The sequence below is a fragment of the Limanda limanda genome, chromosome 11, assembly GCF_963576545.1.
Source record: "Limanda limanda chromosome 11, fLimLim1.1, whole genome shotgun sequence".
NCBI lineage: Eukaryota > Metazoa > Chordata > Actinopteri > Pleuronectiformes > Pleuronectidae > Limanda > Limanda limanda.
Window position 1 is genome coordinate 21,378,254 of NC_083646.1, and position 23,729 is coordinate 21,401,982.

General features: G+C 39.3%; 1 protein-coding gene across 2 annotated transcripts in view; it reads right to left on the reverse strand.

Moving 5' to 3' along the window:
- The window catches only part of grik2 (glutamate receptor, ionotropic, kainate 2), a 218,367-nt gene that overhangs the window by 123,753 nt on the left and 70,885 nt on the right, over nucleotides 1–23,729 (reverse strand). For both annotated transcript variants that reach the window (XM_061080963.1, XM_061080964.1), the window contains exons 2-4: nucleotides 23,550–23,717; nucleotides 22,236–22,493; nucleotides 5,959–6,140 (exon numbers count right to left, since the gene is read on the reverse strand). In XM_061080963.1, the coding sequence (XP_060936946.1) occupies nucleotides 5,959–6,140; nucleotides 22,236–22,493; nucleotides 23,550–23,717 (608 nt within the window). The remainder of the gene's footprint in view (nucleotides 1–5,958; nucleotides 6,141–22,235; nucleotides 22,494–23,549; nucleotides 23,718–23,729) is intronic.

The following is a 23,729-nucleotide window of genomic DNA, read 5'->3' on the forward strand; positions in this document are numbered from 1 at the left end:
CAGTTTGTATCATGGTTCACTGGTTCTACCAATGAACCCAAGAGATGGTGCAAAATAAGAACGTAAGCAAGTGGCAATGGAAATTCAAACATCTTATTGAACAGACTTTCAATGATGAAGAGGAGTCTCTTAGAGAACCGACTAATCTATGTTCCAACTTCCAAATATAGTTACAAGCTTTGAGTAGACCAATAGAATGAGCTCAATTAGGACCACAATGGGTTGGGGGGGCTGGGAGGATTAAACAGCTTCTGGCCTTGGAATACCTTTGCATCACTCATAAATAGCTGAAACACATGGATGGGGGGCCAGAAAACTGGTCTATTTCTCCTTTGCCCAAACACAGATCCAGATTTATGGCAAAAGAAAGGCCGGACAATGCATTTGGTTTGCAAGTTTAACAATCTGTAAATAGAAACAAAGCTTAACAGAGCCACCTGGGCCATGTGAACATCAGAATGGAGTCTGGTCACAGAGCAACAATCTATTTTAGGTCAATTAGATGAATACATTTAGACATTAATATCTGACATCCGCCTTGTTCATGTTCAGAATGAGTCAGACTTTACTCATGTGTCTGAAATTGCCACTCTTCTTCCGAAGTCTAGTAAATTGCTGATAGGAATCATTCACACCATTACCAAGGTAATCTGTCTCTAAATATACACCTCTGAAATGAGATTCTGTATTATTCTATCATCATTTAGACTTTGTGTGCGTGCTGGCTATCTGCCAGCCCATTTCAGCTGTATGTAGCTATATAGTGGTGTCAAGAGTCAGGTCGTGCTGAGACTTACTAAACCAATAGGAATCACGGATTAGGCCTGTGCAGAGGATCATTACACTGGCATGGATGATAATGGCTGGCATCAGGTAGGAAACCTTCAGTAAGTCAACAATCTTCCATCTGAAGACCTGCCCACTAAGTGGTGAATCACATGGTGCCATTGCCTAGACCTTGTGATGACTGATGACAGCGGGAACCCTTGTGGAGTTAATGTATATTTCAAATTTTTTGATGTTAAAGAAAAACAAGTCTTTAAAGAAGTACACACCATTGAGCTATTAGATTTAAAAAATATCTTTCAACAGTTGATCTTATTCCCCTCACATATGTTAACGGCCCTAGGAAGAACAGTGTCAATAGAAAAGAAATGCTGCAATCATCATTTTCACAGGCCAAGAAAACAGCCCATTCCAAAAAGGTATTATTTTAAAAGGCACTGAAAAAGTGACTCCAATTACTCAGGACCACACATAATCAAATAGTTACAAGAAATGGAAAATGTACAAAAGAGGGAGTGATTGACTAAATAAAAGTATAGTGAGTCAGTTTTAGCCTAGTTTCCAAAAACATCAAGAGGATAGAGTGATGAGAAAAAATCTAGCATAGCTCTGACAAAAGTTAAAAGATACAACTCTAAAGGTGTGTCTAGATTTGTATCAAATGTTCAACTGCTATAGTTTGCTAGACGGTGAAGTATGCTTTCAATAACGGAAAAAACCACATGACCAAACTGCCCCAATGTTACCTGTAAGCCATACCATTCCACTGTTAGAGGATCATTTCTGTTCTATATTTGTTTTGGAAAAGTCGGCATTCAAGCAACTCCTTCCAAAGTTGAGGATGTTCAGAAATCATTGTTTATCCCTCATTCACTTTTCAGCCCCACTGTTTGTGTTATTGATTTTTATTTGAATCTGAACTTTTGTTCAGAGTGTGGAACCTGTGTATATATAGCATGTACATATTTTCAAAATATGTATTCATATTTTGTTTTCCTGTGCTAGTCTTTGTGCAGCATATGTTGAGTTAATCTCTGTGCTGTCAACATTGTTAAAATTTATATCAGTCTTCTCACTTGACTGTCTTGTTGTCATTATGTTGTTTTCGCTTTATTTGGGAAAACGGTTTGGCTAACAGCTGATGAAGAGGACCTTTTAATTTACTGGTGAATCACGTAATGAGAATATCTGGGCAGGACAGTTAAGTCATTATCTCCCATTAGCAGATTTTCTCTCTGATATTATTAATAAATTGAGTCCTTGACCTTCCATAGAATCTACCATTTAGTCATTGATTAAAAACGCTGCGAGAGTGACAGAGTCTCACTTTAATATTTGATAAATCCTTTAAGCAGCGGAGACATGAAGGCTTGCTAATTGAGTTACTCATAACAAAGATGTTCTATTACGTAAGATGGCATTGTTCAGCCGCATGATAAAAACATTGAATAGAATTGAGAAAAACAAAGAAAATGTCCTTTTTTTTAGTCCAATTTAAAATGCCACTCCATAAAATCTAAAGTATATCTGTGGTTCATTCCTGAAGGAAGATCTTAAACATTGAATGCTTGTTCTACCACGAGGAACAATCCTGGATTGGAAGCTATAACGTCTTTTGTCTCCAGTGAAGGACTTGGTGAATAAGAAAAAAACGCTACCTCTGAGATTAACAGTGTTATTATCTTAAAATGCCAAACAATTTTATGCTGTGATCTTAATATTAGTAAATGTGTCATTATCACAGGAGGAAAGGCTTCTGTTTTCCATGGTCTGTCCAAAAGGATTCCATCTTGTAGAGGTAGAGATGTCCTTTAGAGGACAGAGCATTACTGACAGGAGCACATTGTGACTGCTACATTTCTTATTCAAGGAAATTGGATAATTAGGTTGTGATACCACATAGACATGTTTGTTACCCTGAGATAATGAGATGATAGAGTTGTAATATAAACATAATTGTGTGTTGTGATCCAAGCTTCTCTGTTTTGATCACCAGTCCAGCGCATGTGCATGTTTTTCTCTCCCTGCAATACTGCTGCTCTTCACTACGTTTATAAAGCAATTTTCGACAGCCATTGGTTGTATTTTATCAATGAAAGGACTAAAATGCACAGAGCAAGTTTTATAGATCTGTTCAAATTTACTTTTTGTGTCCCATTCATTTTAAAGACCAGGTGTGCTTACACTTTTGCAGATTGCGATTATAATGGCAGATTTGCCAGGAATGAAAGAACACCTCTCTGAAGAGAAAAAACGGATTTGTTTAAATATCATATGTGTAGGGCCAAGAGTGATCAAATAATTAATCATTTGTCATCACTGCTTCACGTTCAGGATTGAGAAAAAGCTGAGTTAATACACGTGTTGTGCATCCGCCAATTTAAACACGTATTCTTAATGTGTTCTCATATAAACAGTGAAATGTGGGGGTTTGATCTGAAAATGATGTTGGTCTGAAACAAGCAAAGACACTTATATTGTACTTTGTGCCACTTTGTGCTGCGTGTAAGACTAGGCCCTAATAAGGCCAGTTATATTTAGCAGTGGTTGACAGTGTGAGGGCAGATTGTTAGTTCATCAAAAAGATTAGCATGCTAACAAGACTGTAGAAATATTAGCTGCCGTATAACATCATTTTATAGATCAAAATTATGTTAGAAATGTGTCTGCAGCATAGACTTGTGTTTTGTATTTTTGTTAATGGAGAAACAGCAATGTCCAGTCATGTGCAACATAAGATGGCGAAGGCTGGCCTGTTGTTTTACCAGATTCTGTTTTACTTAATTTTACATGAACACTTGAATGGGATGCTTAGTTAATTAACTCCACTACACTTTATTGTGCACAACAGAACAAAGAAAAGTGTAGTGTTTGTGCCTTTATTAGAGATACGTTTCATTGCAGGAAGATATGAAAATGTATAATTAAAATGGAATTCAAACTCTACAATTATTCTAAATATTGTAATGTAGAAAAATACTTCACAATTGATGATTTTACTGGGATGCTTTCAATTATCTCAACTGAATTTGTCTTGTTATTACAGGTGTTTTCAACACATACATTATGTTATAGACAACAATGCCATTGACTTTTATACTTAAGTTATGTTTGATCGGATTCAACATGTGGAACAGCCGACTCATAATAGAAGACAAACTAGATACTTGTTAATTGGTTGAATGTTGTTATTCTAGATAATTTCTGTAAATTTGTTTATCTGTTCGAGAGGAAATAAGCATTAGATCTGAAATTGTAAAAACGTGAATGAGTACATTTTTTACACAAGCCATAAAATCGGACAGTGTCCCAGCTTCAAAACATGTTGATGATCTCCAGAATGTCTCTAATTCTACCAGTACTGACTGTAAATGTAAGCACCAGATTTACTTATAAATCTATTAAGAATAATAACACACTGAGTCTGCATCTTTCTTAAACAGCTAGATCCAACTCAGATACACTATTAAACCCGCATTGGCAAACAAAAAGGCATAATTACTGCAGGCTTCAAAAAGTAACTGTTAAGCATGAATTTTCATCCCATTAATGACAATAGTTGAGCTTCTTTAAAACAGTTCAGAGAAGCTTGATGCAAGAACTAATCATCATAGTTAAAAACTCTCAAATATGGCATTCCTCCAAAGGCTTTGGAAACTGAAGTTAGTAAGCTTCTCCTCAGCAGGAGCAGTCGTTGAGTCAGCTGCTAAACTGAATAACATTTGGTTTATACCAAATAAACCATTCAGATAATGTATCAAACTAAGGTAGGTACATTATGATATTTTTTGTAATGCCAAACTATCTCTTCAATAACTGGCAGTCAGGAATCCACCCCAATAAAGCACTGAGACTGACTAAATAAAAGTGCTTCATGACATTATCTTAAACAATGACTGAATTTAAGTCTTTGGCTGTTGTTAGACTTTATAGCCCCGTTTGACAGCATGACCCATTGTTGTTTTTGCAAGGATTATGAAACTGGGTGGGACTCTCTGGCACTTAAATTGGTTCTAGTCATATTTTCATGACAGAAAGAACTTAGTCTCTATTGTCAATCCAAGCAGATTGCAATAACCCGTCAGACTACACAAGGGTCCATCTTGGGACCTCTCTTATTTAACCTCTTTATGCCTCCTTTGGTCACATTATACAAAACAATATGGTCCCTTTCATCATGTTAGTGCATGGAATCAAATCACTTCTGCAACTAAGAAGAGAGGAGACAGAGGTAATTGTCTTTGGAGCTCGGAAAGAAAGACAGAATTAACCTTTCAGAACCCTTCTTACAGATAAATATATATGAAAATACAATACTATATCTGCCAATAACCATACAATATACAGTATAATAATAATAATAATAATAATAATAATAATACAATATAAGTATGCTTATAATAATTAAGAATGTTGTGAAACATACTGTCCTCAGTTTCATTACGTATTACACAGAGGTAATACGTAAATACAAATTGTCAACTGTTGCCCAAATATATGAGCACCAGAGAGGAACGTATCAAATTTCAAGATTTGGCTCCTACTAGAGGTTGGATCCAAGCCCAGTAAGATGGGCTCACACAACAAATTAAAAATGTTGGTCTCCAGTTTTGTTCAGTTATGTCGGCCAAACAGATCCAGCACAAAACAATACATTTTAATGGTCATGTACAAGTGTGTTATTAGGATAAGTAGGCAAACTGTGACCATGGTAAATACAACTTCATCAGCCAAAGGTTAGATTAGGACAGATATATGTTGCCCAAGTGCAATCTAATGAGTACAGTGACATTAAATCACCCACAGTCAGTGACCCTCATGTAACTTCATGTCATATGATGCCAGCAAGGTTTCCAAACCCCTGTATGCACACGTCTTACTAACACATATCACCGGAAAGCCTGTCTATTCAGACTAGGGTTGCCAACTCCTTGAAAAATAAATAAGGGACACCTCATATGCTGTCAGCTCATTAATCCCAGAGCAGGACATTGCCTGGGAACAAGTTTACCGTAAATTTTCAAAAAAATGTATCTAAATATGTGACGTTTCCGTTTTTCAAGGGACAGTTGGCAACCCTAATTCAGACCGTCACAATGGTTTTTCTGTTAGAAACCACGGTGTGTACCGATACACCTCCAAACATGTGCAAACACAGACACACAAACCCACCTGCTGCAGGATCCCAGCAGCCATCTCATGGCCGCAGTCAAAGATGATGTGGAACTCCTTCCCCCTCTTCATCTCCTTTAAGAGCGGCTTGGCGTCCTTAGTGTCTGCAGGCAGCTGTCGAATCTTTAACCGGATGTTGTACCGGGAAGGCGCCTTTATAAGTTCTTGCAACCGAATAAGACCTGTAGAGAAACACACAAAGGAAAACACTGTAATTTGATACTTTTTTTTGCCTCGAGAGTCATTGCTATTTGAAAAATGAGCCCAGCTGCAATCAATACAGTCCTGCTCCCATGAGGGCAATGCATTTCAACTAAGAAAATGTCAAGATATACTTTGTGTGACATCCACTCCTGATGCATGTGGCAAAGTTGGCGCTTTAAATTAGAGTGAGGATACGAGAGATGCAGCGATATATATTGGTTTTCACTTAATTTTTAACAAAATCCACTTTTCTAATAAACTCTCACCTGCCCACTCCAACTATTCTGTATCCTAAACCCAATATTTGTCTGGGTGTCTTTCCATGTTCTCTTTCCCTTTGTCCTTCTTACCCACATTGCACCTAAACAATCTGTATCGCACTGCTCAGTGTCAGCAGACCTTGATCCTACTCTATAGGAAAGTTCTCAATAATACAACCCAACGGAGACATATCAATACTGCACATTACCTGACATTCATCATTCATCATACATGATATTGATTCTGTGCACACTATCGATCCCTCTCTTCCTCTAGTCTATATGCTGCTTACTGCTGTGTGTAGGATACGTGGGAAGTCAACCTTGCTGTGGGAAATTGACAGGGACTTCAGCTGAAGCAAAAACATCTTAATTTTGACAGATAAGCTTCTGCTGTGATATCAAAGTATTTCTCCCCTCAGTAGCTGATCAATCATGTTTGTGTTCCAGCTGAAGAATATGCAAATGTCAGATGCCGGCGGGGCCAAACATTTATGTAGAATGGATTTTGTGGGGCTGTGCAGTTTTTTTCCTGATGCAAGCTTTTTCCCGTTGAAATGAAGGTTATTTTTCAACATATCGCATGATTTTGTTTGCTTGATGAATGCATGTTTTCTGTAGATTGTTAAAATGAACTGTCTGCACATCTGACTGTCCTCTGTAGACAACAGCATCAGTCTCTTGTTCAAATGCCTCAGCTCAACATTTGTTTACTTGACAGAACCCTGACTGATGTCAGATGCAATGGTGGAAATGCTAATGGGAGGACGTCAGGGTGGGTGTTTGGATAGAGAGGATTGGGACAAAAAAGACCAATGCTGATTTCTTCTTCCAATGACCATCATGTATTTTGTTATCCCTGTCGATGTAGCTGTTGTGGTGATGGATCAGAAAAGTTCTGTTATAATTCCATAAGCATCATGTGCATTTCATAAAGCACCATGCTTCTTTCCCATGGCCCTCAGAGCCACACAACCCCCACCAGCCTATACACAGCAATATTAAATTAAATGTTATGATCACCTTCTCAGAACAAAAACTAGATGGGGTCCTGCCAGTTTACAGAGCAATATTAAAATAAATGAATTAGCATAATCAAATGTGCTATTACACTAAATCCGTTCATTTCAAAAGAGCTTATTGTTACACTGCACAAAGACGAACAAAAAAAACACAAACCCCCAAAAATATAAATGGTTGCTGGCAATTGAACCTGATGTTGACTGTTTGAACAGACATCAGCAGAGTAAACCCGGGGTTTGAACAATATTAAAATAAACGAATGAGCATAATCAAATGTGCTATTACACTAAATCCTTTCATTTAAAAAGAGCTTATTGTTACACTGCACAAACAAAAACAACACAAACCCCCAAAAACATAAATGGTTGCTGGCAAATTAACCTGATGTTGACTGTTTTGAATAGACATCAGCAGAGTTAACCCGGGGTTTGAACTCATAACCTTAGACTACTACTTAAGTTATGACCTCAATGACCTACATGCCAGATCAAAGGGCTTTACAGTACAGTTTATTTCCCTTCACTCATTCACACAGTGCATCTATGGGCAGCACTTGGGGTTCAGTATCCTGTCAAAGGATACTTAGCCATGCAAATGGGAGAGACTGGGATCAAACCACTGACCTTCTCGACCCCATCAACCACAGCCGTTGTTTGCCACCTCCAACTTAATTTTGCTAAATACCACTTAAAAATATGTTATTTTTCAATTTACACTATGAGTAGAACTTCCTAAAACAATTCACAAGACAGTATTAACTGAACTATATTACTGTGATTCTGCTCATGATTAATTTGAAAACCGGTCACGAATATCTATCAATCCAGTGTTTATCCTGAGTGAATTCCCACTGACTGGACCAGATGCTATTTCAAACACTAGCCAAGTCTGAGTCCCTACATCTACAAACACATACATCAGTCTAAACCAGCGCAGCAGTCTCCTGTGTCTCTGCCCACAGCCCACCGTCCCCAGCTGTTTGGCCCGTGGCATTATTTGCTTACTTCCTGCTTCCAGATGAGTGCACAGCACTGTGGGAAACCAGCCTGCAGTCTGCTGGAGTGTCGGCATCAAGGCGCTGGTGTTCATTAAATCAAACACTCCGTTGCACATTGATGATGATATCCGCAGAGTGTTGACCTGTGAGACACTGGCAGTGATACGTTTTCCATTGGATGACAAAGTAACTCCTCAGCTGCGCCTCGCAACATGTGAGCTGGACACAGAGACAGTTATCTCTCCATTATAAACAAACCAGACTCCAGTGGCTTCACGTTAAGAGCTCGAGCTGGGCCAACTATGTCTATACATTTTTATGTGCACGTCAACAAATAATAATTGATGCATGTGGCTCGACCCAACATGCGTCACAGTGTAACAGATAAAAATCTAACCAATAAAACAAAAGCAAGTCAAACAAATGCAATGTGTGGATACCTTTTTAAAAGGTTCCAACAATCCAAGTCCAAAGGGTGAGAGTTCCAACGACTATGGCGCTACAACAAAAGCACAGTCTTATTTTTAAATAAGTAAAAATGAAATCACTCCTCCAGCATGACATGTCTCATTTGGATAGATCATCTTCAAGACTTTTATTGTTTTATGAGACTTTACATCGATCTCAGTATTTATCTGTGCAAGGACTTTACTTACTTGTCACAGAGATAATTCTGTTGTCCTTATAACATTTAATTAGTTTTTTACCTAGATCAATTTAACTACCTCTATTCATTTAAAGCTCCAACATTTCCTCAAAGACAACAGAACAAATTACCTTGCTCTCCACAATTGTAGCAGAAAGGCCGTGTAAGAAGCATCCGTTATTATTTTACTGGCAGTCCAATCTATTATTTAGTTATTGATTTATTTTGACAAATGTACACGTTTTGGCACCTTTCGTTCCAATATATCTCACTGTCTGTCTGGACAAAGAGCCGGAGGTATGAGAATCAATAATGAAAAACAATTTAGTTTGTATATTTAACACCAGTAACTCATCTCAGCACTTTGACTTAAGCTGTACAACTTCAATGATATTAACTCTAGGCCAGTTCATGTTATTTTAAGAGTTTTGAAGAAAACTGGCATGTTTTCTTCAGAAACTCTTTCACAAGTCTTTCCAGTCGGTGGCATCTTATTTGCAGAACATAACAGATGGGCAGACACTTGGACAGATGGACCCATGCTGATCCATTTAGTCAGTCCCATGATATCACTGGTGTGGCCACCATGTCTGACCAATTCTTGACATGGCCAGGAAGAGCTTTTCCAACGTAGTTCACACTTTTTGGGACCTAGAGAGACTGACTGAATTTTACCTGACTTCATTTGCTTGTATACAAGAGAGCAAGTCTGTCTGACATGAGTCCAAACTCCCATGAATGGTTGATGATGCATGAGCTGTCTAAGGAGAAAACCTGCCTCCGATGCCGGAGCAGCAATCTCTGTTTTACGGTTGGTTAGTCAACATCGATGAAAGCCGAGTGCTGCACTCGCTCATCACCTGTCCGAGCACCTCTCCACCTCTTCCTCTCACTCTTGAAACATCTCTCCTTCCATTCTGCACGAGTGTCAGTGCTGATCAGTATTGACATTGCTTAATGTGCAGTGACTGTTCCAGGATCCATATTTAACTCTGCATGAATATTTTATTCCCTCTAAGCGTTTATTACGCTGCTGTCTGGGAGTCTCCTGAGCGTAAAACTGTTCACATCCCGCCTGTGATAAATATCCCTGCGTGGGAACAGCCCCTCAAGCTTCCAGCTCCCTCTTGAGTGTATCGCTGGTGGCAGGGAAGAAAAGTTTCCTTTTACTGGTCTGCTCAATCACTATCTGCCACACGGACGTTTAAGTGATTCCCCCAGACGGCCAATGCACAGCATTGCATGATTGGAGCAATGGTTGAGGAGTCATTGAGCTGAAGACTCCTGGGGTCAAGGTTAATGGGATCCTCGCCACATCAGATGGCTTATTTATGTTCCATTAAATGCATGGAACACGGAGACAGATTAAAGCAGGCCCACAGTCTAAGAGTCGTTCAAGAGTGTGGAGGCTGCTGTTCCTTCACTATGAATAGACCTGCAGGTTTAAATGTGGGCCATTTACAACAGTAATAATTGTCTTTGTTATGAGCTACATCGGAGTTCTTCCGGCTTTAAATCACTTGTGCTGGTAAAGAGCCCATTCCCAAACACAAAAGTATTTTTCTGCAGTTAACTCCGACTTTCACATATCTACTCGTGGTGCAGAAGATATAAAAAGTTGTTCTTCTGCCATAAAACGAGTTCAAAGTAATTAGTTTGGAAATGAGAGCAAATATCTTAAGTAGTAACAAATCAAACCTGTATTATTACGGATGAGGCAAAAAAACTAGGCCGTTTCCGTGGACCCCATTCTCCTCTCCATACATCCATTCTCACACATTAATTAATTCAACCAGCAACAGAACATCTGCAGCGGTGAGAAGGTTCATAGCATGTTCAAGCTTTTAATACAGCATATCTGATAAATGGAATCCAAGCACATATCATCCATACCTTTCTTTCAATGTATTTTAGAATTGTTGCATCTACTATGGAATTGTAATTTTTTTAAAACTATAAATCCACATTTGACATTCCATGATCAGATATAATAATAATCAAAGTGAAGGTAATCATGTCATTGACACTAATATGAAAATGTTCATAAGTTGTATTGTAGGTCAGTTTTTTAAGGTGGATGTTAAGAATATTGTTCTTCATTGATTCCTGTTGTTCTGGGTTTGTACCCTCATGGTTGATTGCATTTATTGTAAGTCACTTTGGATAAAAGCGTCAGATAAATCAAAATGTAATGTCATGTAATAGTATGCACTGTTCACCTGGAGATGGATGCATTAAATACAGGTAATAAAATAAATTACAAAGACATCTGCTCTTTTTGCAAATAGCTAACTCAGGACTGTTGGTTCCTACATGTCCTCCTCAGAGAGTTAACAGCTTCATAGGTCATCTTCAGAGTAGAGATTACAGTTCTAGTTAATGGTTTGTAACTGGACATTGCATTGCTCTGCATTCTACTGTTCATGTTGATGCCAGGAACCAGAAACATTTGTAGAATAGTTTGGTCACTGATGGAGGTTGCTTTTCAATTCTAAATTGCGTAATGGCCTTGGGTGTTTATACTGACACAACTGTAATTGGTTTTGTTAGTGACTCAGTAGCTTTTCTAATGGGTAGCAGCTGAAAAATAGTCAGACTGGACAATACTTTCCAATTGTCCACACACTCAAACTAACAAAAACACAAGACAATGCTATGCGTACAGGAAGCATAACAGCTGCTATTAGCATTCCAGCCCTGCAACAGTGGGATTAGCTTGGTGAATAGAGAAGAGTCAGTGAGCCCTTCTCTAAACAGGCTGTTGAGTGGTAGTGGAGCGTATGATGGGACTGGGACTGCTGGTGTGGATGCATGCACGCACTCATGCATGCACACAAACACACACACGCGGAATTGAAATAGATCAAAGGAGTGGTCTCTCGACTCAATCTGAAGCACAATGAGAGGACTAGGACACGTTGGTAGAATACATATACAATCATTAACAAGGCATATTCTTTTGTCTTATTATGCTATAAATATGGTAAATATTCAAATAGACAATGCTTCCATTTACCTCAAGTACAAGGAAATATACAGGTTTTTATTGGAGACAGCGGTTATTCCTAATTTTCCATAAACGTAATGTATGTTTAACTGCTGTTGAAGCTAGTGATGTGTTACAGGACGATCCCTCTCCCCATAGTGTGTAATGAAGTACTGCTAAAATGTAGGTAATAGTATAACAGTTACCCTTTCTTTAAACAAAGAACCTGTTACAACTTCTCTTTTTCCGTCCTCCCCTACTGATAAGAAATCCAACAATCACATCTCCTGATTCATTTTGTAATTGTTGTGTCACAAAGCAGAAAGCTAACCGAAAATGGTGCATGAGTTGTCACTGATCGAGCAACAAGTCACTTCCTGCACATAAAGCCTGCTGTTGCATAAAATGCTGAATTAAAGTGCACAAATTCCTTGTCATTCTGATGACGACACTGTTGCTGCAATGAAGTCAACTATCGGCAGATGCTGTGGCGTGATGGCAACGTATCTATATCAGGATAAATAGTATTTAGTATTCATAACGTTGTTTTTGAAATGATTACTGTCTGGCAGTGGATATCAGCCTAGATGCAGGTACAGGATGTGAGCTAGAGACTTCATGCTGGCAATGAATATACTCCAATCAATACTGCTCTTTAAATTAACAAACAAGGGGGTAGTGGAGTGAAGACATGTGAGAGGATAAGAGAGTGCACTCAAATAACTATGTTATCACGTGTTATATATGTCAATCAGTGTTGCCTTCTCAATTGTTAGTTAGCTAAATTAATCAATAATATTAAAAAACTACTTTTGTCTTTTTCCCTTCAAGGTGCAAGCATTCATAAAGCACCCTGTCTGACCGGACATGTGATTATATCTGCCCTCAGCTGAGAAACCAAGGGTGAAGCTTGTCTTCATCAAAAAGATTACAATTCTCCTACTTTATTTGATTATTTTTCAATACATAATTTACTGCAGCATAGATTTCCACTGTAGTGGCATAGATGGATGTTTTTCCCATCAATTACACCGATCCAATTAGCAAAGTTCTACTTTTCAAAGAACATTTCTTATATTCCCCTCCAGACATCCTCAGTTGGACTTGGCATAAGGGTTCAGGTCCACATTTATCCTGATATCCTGTGTTAAGCAGAAGCTGAATATGAGGTCGGTTGTGGATTAACCCAGAAGGTATATGCATAGGAAATGGGAGAAATACTAAGTCTGTAAACATGAGTTTTATACATTTCTTTGTTTCACATTTACAGGGGCAGATTGCAAAGCAGGGTGGCATCAATCCAACTCAGATATGTTAAGTGGCATAAAAAAACAGCTTCTTCCCAGTGGGTCTGGGGCAACGAGCCAGCTGGACCGGAAGTATGCCTCCCTCGTGTCCTTCCTGTCGTTGCCAAACAGAAGGTTAGTCCTTTTTTTGGTATTGATTACATTACGGTTTTAAAGCCAGCTACATGAAACATTATTTTATTTTAATCACTTTTTAAAGTTATTTACATTTACAATTATCTAACATCTGGCACAGCTGACAATTAGGAGGCATTTGAGTGAGGTACAAGTTTAACGAAACATGGTTGGTAGAGACACAATAAATTGGAGTTTACAATACTATCAATGTTGGTAAATAGGGGTAAATGACAATAGGCAACTTATCCATGGCAATAATTTTTTCCGGGCCCTGAAAGCCCCCTTCAACTCAACGCTTCCTACATGTGCTTAGGGTGCCACTTGATGCAGCAGCAATGTGCTCCCAGCTTTAGGGCCTAAAGGCTCCAATATCAGAGAACTCTGTTTTCTTTATGTTAGAGATGGACCCCGTGAAAGGTTGTGTAACAAATGTAATGTCCCCTCACGGACTGACACTAATCTTCTGTGGATGTTTCACACCGAAACCCAAAGCAGTCCAGGGTTACACAAACATCAGGGGAGCACTTTCCCATTGTCCCAGCCATTGTTGCCCTTACTTGCTCTTTGATCATCATTGTAGGTATGGAACTGGGAATTAGGTGCAAAAAAATGTGATCACCCTATTCACTATAATTACACTCACACTAATCTACCCACAGTTCTGCTCTCACTGCCACACCATTTGACAGTAATGAAAACTCACTAATGGATGTTTACTGAAGGTATAATTGCATTTGGGAATGCAACAGTGATTTGAAGCGGGAGTCACAACTGGAAGGGATTTGTTGCTATAATTTACACTAATGTATCGGCAAAGTGTGATAAAAAGTCATTATAACATGAATTCCATAAGTACACCAATTCACGTAATAGTTACTACTGTTACTCAGTTGGTCTACTCTGTTGCTGTTTTAAGTCGTGTTAAGCTACTGTCACCTAAAAGGCTCAAACTGAAACATAACCTTACAAGCCAATGTTCCATTTCCCAGACAGGGACTTAAAGTGTTTCTCCATTAGCTCAGCTAGTGAAAAAGATGCATTCCATTCCTGGCCTTTAATCTTTAGTGTTGATTATGATCCAACGTTTTTCAGTTAGAAATGTGTAGACTTTGACAGGTTTAGAAACAAAGACGCTGGAACACATTACTCCACTGTAAAGGGATCTTGTGAAAAGTCAGTGTGCTTCGGTAATGCAGTATAAAACAAGGGCAAGCTAGAGGAGATATTCAAAAAACAAACAAACCTAGTGGCTATTTGTCTGTGTTCATCAACATTAAAGGGACTCTTACCTTTGTTGCATTTGAGAATTACAGCACATTCAAATCATCCCGCCTTCCTCCAATGCCCCACCCCCTCGTTCCCATCCGTGGTGTTTTTTTGAAGAAACTTTATTTACAAGCAGACTTACAACCTACTGCCTCCGCGCACGCACGTGAGTTTTTGTTTACCAAAGCAATGGATTCGGATTCAGAAGCACCGGTAAGTTATATACATTCGGGCCCGCGCCTTGATGACGCGGGCCCGAATGTGCCACAAGAAGCAGACGGAAAACCTGCATGTCCATGCAGCAAACAGACAGGTCTGTCGGCCAATAAGGTCCTTCGGTCCGAAGAATTTTATTGGTTGAAGTTTTCACTAAATATTATGAGAGTGAAATAATTGTTTGTTTTTACTCCTGGTGGGTCTGTCTTGCATTTTAGAGTGTCATTACCTTATTAATACCAATTTAACCTTATCCAAAAAACGTGTAAAAATGCAACAAAGGTAAGAGTCCCTTTAATCTGTTGAACTAATGTGAACAATAGAAGTGTCATTATTCATTATATTAATTAGGATTGAATTGTGAATCTTGTCATGAGGGCATACAGTATTTTGGCCTTGTCTTTTGCAGAATAAAATATGACTCTACTGCTTGTCCTGCTATGACTTTACTTACCAGTCTCAGCCAACGGCTATTATGACAACTGCTGTTCCAACAATAGTGCTATATTGGCCTTGCCGTCAATTATACTTTTACTGCTACTAATATTACGAGCAACAGTGCCTCATCTTTGCCACTATTTCTCTTAGTTTGACGCCTCTAAGCCTCTAATTCCCATTAACATCCCACCAGGATTTAACAAAGAGCAGACAAGCCCACCCTCTAAATACCAGCTTAGCTTGTCAGACATGGCTCTTAATCATTTTCATGCATCTCTCAAATAACCACTTTGGCATTACACCATGCAGTCATCCATATTACTTGTAGTGGACATGCTGTCAGGCTGACCTTTCATCAAGCGCCACAGTCCCCACCACAATAAGAATTAAAGCAGGTGATGGATTATGGACTGAGGAAGTTTTGAAGAAAGCAAACGGCAAAAAAGGAACTGCATTTCCAGTACATTATGATGTCAGAACTTCAAATAAAGTTTCTTAGGCTTAGAAATCGAGTGAGAATAAAATAGTGCGGAAAATTAAAAATGACTCTGAGCCTAGTCGCTGTGAATAGAGAGGGGATTTGTTAGCTGTAATACCCTGTTTTTAGTTCCTCTGCCACCTCAGGGATAGTTCCAGGATGCTGCTGCCATAGAAACCAGGGTGTAAACAGAGACGGTTTGACGAGGTTGATATTCAACTCCGATGTCTGTGTGATTTGCGAGCAAATGGTATTCTGCCCACCGAACGCTTTGATCCAGTATCAAATAACACAACAGCCCTTGGTCGGTTCTATGAAGGATACTCTGGAAGTTCAAATATTTCCTTTTGTTAACCTTTCCATTACTGCAGCCAACGGGCAAAAACCTCCACACCAAAGAAATTCCTAACCATCATTGGCAGATTACTTAGATATCCTAAAACACATTCATGCTCCTCTAGGTCATCGTTCCATCTCAACTTAACATTCACTAAATATGTTCACCTTTCCCTGCAGAGAGAGCGTGGCGATTGCCCCACTACAAGGAGGATTCTTAGAACTGAAGTTTACTTTCAGCCAGTATCACAGTGAGATTTTACTTCATGTCTTGTCTTTTAAGGAGAAAGACAAAACATTACACAGGGTTACAACAGAAGTCATTAAGGGTATATATTTCATAGTAAGTTGTGATTATGTTTGTAATTCTTTCAATGGTTTGTTTTAAAACCCTCATATACTTTTCATAATAACCTTTTTAAATTCTCCAACAACAAATGACTTCCCCTTTGTGTTTGTCACACTGTTTCGACAAGACATTCAACAGTGGCAAACCTCCCTTTATTGTTCATTTATTCAGCTGGTTCAACAGCTGCTTAGCAACTCCATTTATTTAGCCGAACTCTTCTATTCTCCTTGGTATTACAGATAACATAATTATTTCCATTGAGCATTCTTTGAATTATAAAGAGGTTAAATACCAGTGAGAAATAGAACCTTCAAAATGAAATGATGATTCGGCCACTTTTATTCATTCACTCATTTTATTCAACTTCATTCATTTTGTTGACATAAAAGCAATAATATTGAAATATTATGTGACTAAATAAAAATAAAATGTATTCATATTCTTCTTGAAATCCTTCAAGGCTGCTTAAACCTCACATTCCCAAAAAAGTGAGGCTATTCTTCGGAGTCCACAGTGACATATCCAGTTAGACTTTTAGACTGAAAAATTGCAAAGCAGATAAGTCGCTTTTTGTGAAGCTCAAACTAGTGTAATTTCTTGAAAAGAAAAAGATTATTATAATAGTTCCTGATAAATTGTTAATCGATGAATTGCTGATTCACTATAGTTGTACTTTAATTGGGTGTAATGATGAACTGTCTAGAAACTGAGGGATAACTTAATCTGAAACACAAAAGCAGCAGCCATGGCTGCCATGATGGAAGACTATTATATTTGGTCACACACAAGTGGAGATATTTTTCGGCTCCATACTGTGAACAGCCGAGAGAAGCAGTTCTTCCCGAGCGGGTATTTTATTGTGTAGAGGCTTGTTCTCCCTTATGGCCTAATCAAACTTTGTAGCAGCAGCGGTAGTCGTGGTAGCAGCACTAGTGTTCCAGGTAGTTGTGTTGATGTTATGGCTGGCTGGGAGAGCTATAACACATGCTGCTGCCATCTCAGTTTTGCCATTATGAAGTTGAGCTGTTAGAAGAGTCCCATTATGGTTATTGATTTGCTTGTTTGCTCCCTGCTTGGTGGAGAAACAGCATAAAGAGAGAGGTTGTTTCTCCTTTATTTTCCATTCCTGAAAAACAGACAGGGTTTAGGACGGGGGGGTCAACGGAAGAACAACCCATGAGAATTATACACTGATATAAATATTCTGCGGCAGAGACTTTGCCCAGGACGACAGGCGGATGTTTTTTGTCCAGAAACAAGAACATTCTAATGAAATGGAATCCTGCCTGCACCTCTTCAAGGACTTCTTTTAGATCAGATTTCTGTCTCCACCATCAACACTATCCATCCTCGCCATCAGGTCAGCAGTGCAAATGGCGACAATGAAAATTAGAGGCTGTTTGTAGGTCGAGCCGGACTCATTTCCCGTCACGAGACAGAAAATCAAGCCACTATTAACCCCATAGTGAAGCAGCTATGTCCACGTCACAACTTAATTAACAGAGGTGAGGGGATCACTGACAGTTGATCCCATGCTAAAGCTGCCTTAACGACCTACCAAGCAAAGACCAGCACACACACACACACACACATGCAGGTGTGCACACATACTGGTCTACAGATAGTGGCTCAGTCAAATACCACCAGTCTTATGTTCATCTAAAACATTTCAATTTACTAAATCTGACAAAAAAATAACTGGTTTTACAGTGGGTTCTCTCATTGATTTACTTATTTAGCTTTTATGTTTGGTTTGCAGGTTTCTGGCACAATTCGATAAGGCAGGAAGGGGAATAATACACCTTTACAATAAATCAAACTGTAGCGCCAGTATAAGACCAAACGTCACCACCAGCCAGCCCTTCGCCTGCATTCTTGTCATGTTCGATGTTTCAGCCAATGCTGGATTCGGGAGCTTGCCGGCCTGTGAGTCAGCCGTACATGGTGACATCTTCCAGCAGCTTGAAGCCACAGTGTGAGGAGGAGAAGTCGACCAGAAGCACAGACAGCCACGAGCTCCCACCCCCAAACGTTGGCTCTCTGATTGTAGCAGGAACTTTAGAAGGGAAAAATCTCTGCACTGCTGCCAAGATGTTCAATGAGTCTGGGTCTAAGAGGCCTTTGAAAACACCTCTCCCTTTTTTGACAGAGGGGAGCTTGTTCTTTGCAATTTCAGTAAAGCTAGGCATGTGTATTGTGGTATATATTGTGATATGGAGGAGGAAGTATTAGTAAAAGTATCATTACCACAAAATAAAAACACAACAAAACGAGCCTTCACTGCCGCAAGAGGGAGCTATGTGAAATTTGATAAAAGTTAAATGTCAGGGGATATAGATGACCAGTTTGAAAAGACCAATATATGTTGTCTGGGCTGTAGCGATCACTGAAGACACCAAGATCCTGTTCACACTTGGCATCAATAATAGTCCTGGGTCCGATTGTAGGACGTGTGTGAACGCAGCCTAAGATCAGGACTTGTGGCAGGGGGGATTTATCACACCAGTGTGACGAATGTGATGAAATACCTGGTGCTGGAATGAGGTTGAGGAAACTCCGATTTCGAAAGCAGAAGCACTGAATTCATGCACAATGCATTGAAAAAAAGAAAGGTGAGCAATTCAAATTAAATATTTAATGAAACACAATTCTAAAGGCTGTCGTGCGTGGGGTGTATTTATATGCATGGCTCAGACTCTCTGTCTGACTCTAAGAGAAATATTGACCATGAGACACAGCGACGCTGCCTGTTGCCCTCCACCATATACGCAAGATCATAGCTTTCCTAGGGAACTACTGCTGATTGTAAATGACATTTGAGTGCAGGTTATGCACAGAGACCTAATAAAAACCGAATACGAAATAACTAAAGAAAAAAGGACTGAGCCAATATGTTTAATACTAGGACCCTAAAAGCAGTAAATAATCATAATCATCGTTATTATTTACACGCGTGCTTTCCCCACTGCAAAATGTCCTACATGAAACAGACCTGCGGCCCAGCTTTCATATTGCTGTAAGTATGTTGGTATAATTCCTGAAAAGCTCTGACTAACTTCAACTGACCGGCTGTGGATCGCAGGGTAGAGAGGTTTGTCCACTAAACTGAGTCAGTGGTTTGATCCCTGACTCCTTCACTCCACATGCCAAATTTAACTTAGACAAGATGCTGAACCCCAAAGTCACTCATGCCGGTAGTGTGTTAAAGAAAAAGCAAAGCATAAAGTATTACTGAATGAATGTGTGAATGTGGCTTCTAGTGTAAAATGCCTTGAGTTGTCAAATAGACTAGAAAAGGGCTATAAAAATGCAATTGATTTTCCATTCAACCAGAGCACACAGATTAGGTTACATGTGTGTAGATGTGCAGTTTAAATGTAACAGATGAGGTCAAATTAAACAAACACTTAGCTACAACGGATGTAGTGTAGCTGAAGTGGTCAATTTTTTTCCATTTACAGAGCAGCCAAACAAACTGTTTGCTGAAAAGATCCATCACACTGTAGCGTTTAAGTGATGAAGACTGCCACAGTCATACCACAACATTTTACTGAAGTTGCAATCGAAAGTTGCTAAATTAAGTCAAATGCGTCACATGCAGTAATGTTTCCTGTGGATTCCTTCTTTGTAAATCCTCCATGGGAAAAGACAGACTCTTCCACTAACAAAGAAAATTACAATGAAAGGAAACCAATACCAGACTACAAATCTGTCGCAGAGTAAAAATATGGTGTTACAGATTTGACGTTTACAATGAAATAATGTATTTTGTTACTTTGTATTATGCAGTGTCAGCCCTGTAACGGACTGGACCTCTCTCCCACTCAGTCCCTGTAGAGGTAGCCTCCAGTCCCTGCTGATGATGCTCAACCTTAAGAATGAGGTCATGAACTGCTAAATTGAAGATTGCTATTGGTGTATTTTCTTCATAATTTGCTCAAATGCTTGTTTGTAATCCAGCACATGCAAACAAGACTGATTATCTGGCCTGAATGTTAAACACAGTGAACACACACAGCAGCTCGGTGAGCAAGGCCACATTGGTCCCAGTGTGTGTGTTGGATGGAGCTCAGGGAAGCCTGACAGCGTGTCTTCAGGCTGGCACATACCCTGACCCCTGGCATATGGTGCATGTACCCAGCCTGCTGGTTTATTTGTCGCCCGGTGACCTGGACTGTAATAATAGCAAGGTTTGAACAAGGACTCTTTCCCCGGCTAACAAGAAAACCGTGTCTACTGCTGCCACACACTGTCTCACTTTAATGAAGTGTGGAACATTTATAAATGGCAAAAAAATACGTCTTTAAATGGGAAAAAAACTCAGTCTTCCACTCCATATGAGTATGGGTCAGGTATAAAACTGAAATGTGCAAAACATTAATCTTGTCTTCCACGGTTTTTTTGCTTTATGAAAAATGAATAAATGGAAAGTAGAAGGTCAGACCTCTGGTACTTCAGTTAGGAATTCATCCTTATAATAAGGCTATTTTAGAACAAACTAAGGAAACATTTTACCTAGTAATCATCAAGTTACATTATCACTCGGAGCATTTTACCAGACTGTCAAAGGCCTTTTACTGACAGCATTGCTATGTTACTTGAGGGTTCATTGTAAAAAAAAAAACATTTTAAGAAAGTGCACCTGTGTGTTTCAATAAAATGGACTGAACCACATAAGATGCTGTTGTCTATGGTTATGCTACTTTGCTGCATTTCTTTGTGGTTTTAATTACAAACAATGCCAGAGTCATTTAGAATTGCATTCTCTCCCTGCTGGGGTTTCTCCTGGGATCTCCAAGGCCATGTAGGAACAACAGCTTGAAAACCTTACCTGTACCCTATTCACCATGTATGGACTGCTCCACCCCTTGAATTGTCCCTAACGTGGCCATAGCTCCAACCCTTGTGAAATAATTATTAAAATGTATAAATCTAGGCTAGCTTAAACATTTTACTAACTTGTAACTGATGTCTTTTACCGTGTAATTCCAAAACTTGCATGGTAGTTTCTGGTAAATGTTACACTAGTATTCATTCTCCTTTAGCTCATCTTTGTTTTTCATCCACTTGATATTTACCTGCTAGCAAGTAGTTGCTAAATATATCAGTTTAATTAGTGCCAGTCAATAGAGTGGGTTTCCGGAACTGTCTGTTGTGACTGAAAGTTATGCTGCCAGGGCAGTTATAAAGTAGACAACAAAACAATATTGAATAATATTGACGTGGAAGAAAATTGGCTTAAAAAAGGCAAGAGTTGTTTTATAGTCTTTCTAATTTGGTTGTCTTATATCTATATTTCCCAGTTTCTGTATTCTTACATACAACAAGCTGAATCATGTGTCAAATTGCCTAATATATAGAGGAAATATTCTTGCATTGCTTTGTTCCAGCAAATTCCAGTCTGTCTGGTTTTGCTACATTACTGAGCAATCTAAGTAGATCAAAATAGAGCATCCAAATTTTAACTTAAATAAATTCAAATCAGCAGAATACTGTAGAAAATTAAGGTTAAAATATTTCAGAAAAATATCCTGATTTATAAAGTGTGAAACAGCGATGAGGACTTAAAACTAAAATCCTCCTGGTGACATTAAGAGAGGACAGCTGGAAGGAAACAAAGAGACAACTATCAGTAAAAGTACTTGTAGACTTACCAGTGCTATCGTCATAAACCACCGTGACCGTCTTCCACTTAAAGAAGTGGACCAGGTCTAGGATGGCCCGACTGAGAGAGGAGAAGTCTGGGAAGAGGCTGACGTAGAAGATATCTCTGTTGTCCGACACCTGGTGCTTCCACTTGGTCTGGATGTGGGGCACCCCCAGGGCATTGCAAATGGACTGGACTGCGTTGGCAGAGGAACTGTGTGAGGGACCGAAGATGGCTGCCACCCCCAAAGAAAGCTGGTCACAGGCTAGAGAGGGAAAGATCAGACTGGTTATTTATGCATTACACACATACCGTATATAGTAGAATAGAATTTTTTCACTTCATCTGAATTTAAATTTGTCATTTGAAATTCTTAATTTTTTACTATTGTCAACTAATCTGACGTGCAGAGGGAAACCAACTATGAATGAATCCTCTGTGTATCATAAGTGTGATTTACTTTTGTCACAAAGGAATTTAGTGATTTGGATGACTTGTTAGTAGCTGCCTCTGCTATAAGATTAGGTGTAATGAAATCCCCTGTTATACCACTGCCATGATGTCACTCAGAAGACGTGGAGCAAGAATGGTTTGCAAAGAGCCCTGACCTCAACCCCACTCAACACTTTCAGGATGAACACATGTAGCAAAAGTGCCAGGCCTCATCAGCCACCATCAATAATGATCACTTATGCTCTGCTCTCATGGCTAAATTGGATATATCCACTGATATTGATTACACAATCTCTATTACATTATATTTTCACAACAACATTAAAAGATGTGACCGAGATCAATTTCAGCTTGCTCTCATGGAACTGCACGCATAGGACGTACAAAACAACCGCACAGCTTAGCGTTAGCTCGGAAACCTGTACACTAATCAACTCATTTGCTACGAGAGAGTTGGTTAAATCGCTGAGACATAATATAATGGCGCGTAATTGATAAGAGACTTGAAATGTCAGTCGGATGCCCACACGAAGCTGCTAGATTATAACACTTTATTGGCTGTCTCTGGGGGCCAAACAGGTCTTTGAATTACTGCCGCTGAGTCATTACCTGGAACCAATCAATTCTCTCTGTTTATATTTGAAGTGCTCATCCGTTCCTCCCATTGCCTGATTATAATTGTCACAATCTGAGCCACTGCAGCTCGCAATCCTCAAACGGGGAGGGGGAGTACATTTACAATGCAAAACAACTCCGGTGTATGTGCACAGATAGAGATACGCATTTTGAATATATACATACACAGAGAGAGCAGGCATGAGCATGCCAACACCGGAGGCAAGTCTGTGATTCAGAAACCCATAAATACCTTTCCTGGAGGCCTCGAAGCTGTCATAGATGTTTATCCTTTGGATGTCGTAGGTGAGCGTCGTGTTTGGCAGTAGGGTTCTGTTCCTGTTGATTGTGTTTAAAGCAAATTTAAAGGCTAGCTCCTCAGCACCTGATGGGCCGCTTTCAATGGACTCAAATATCCCACCTGTCGAAGAAA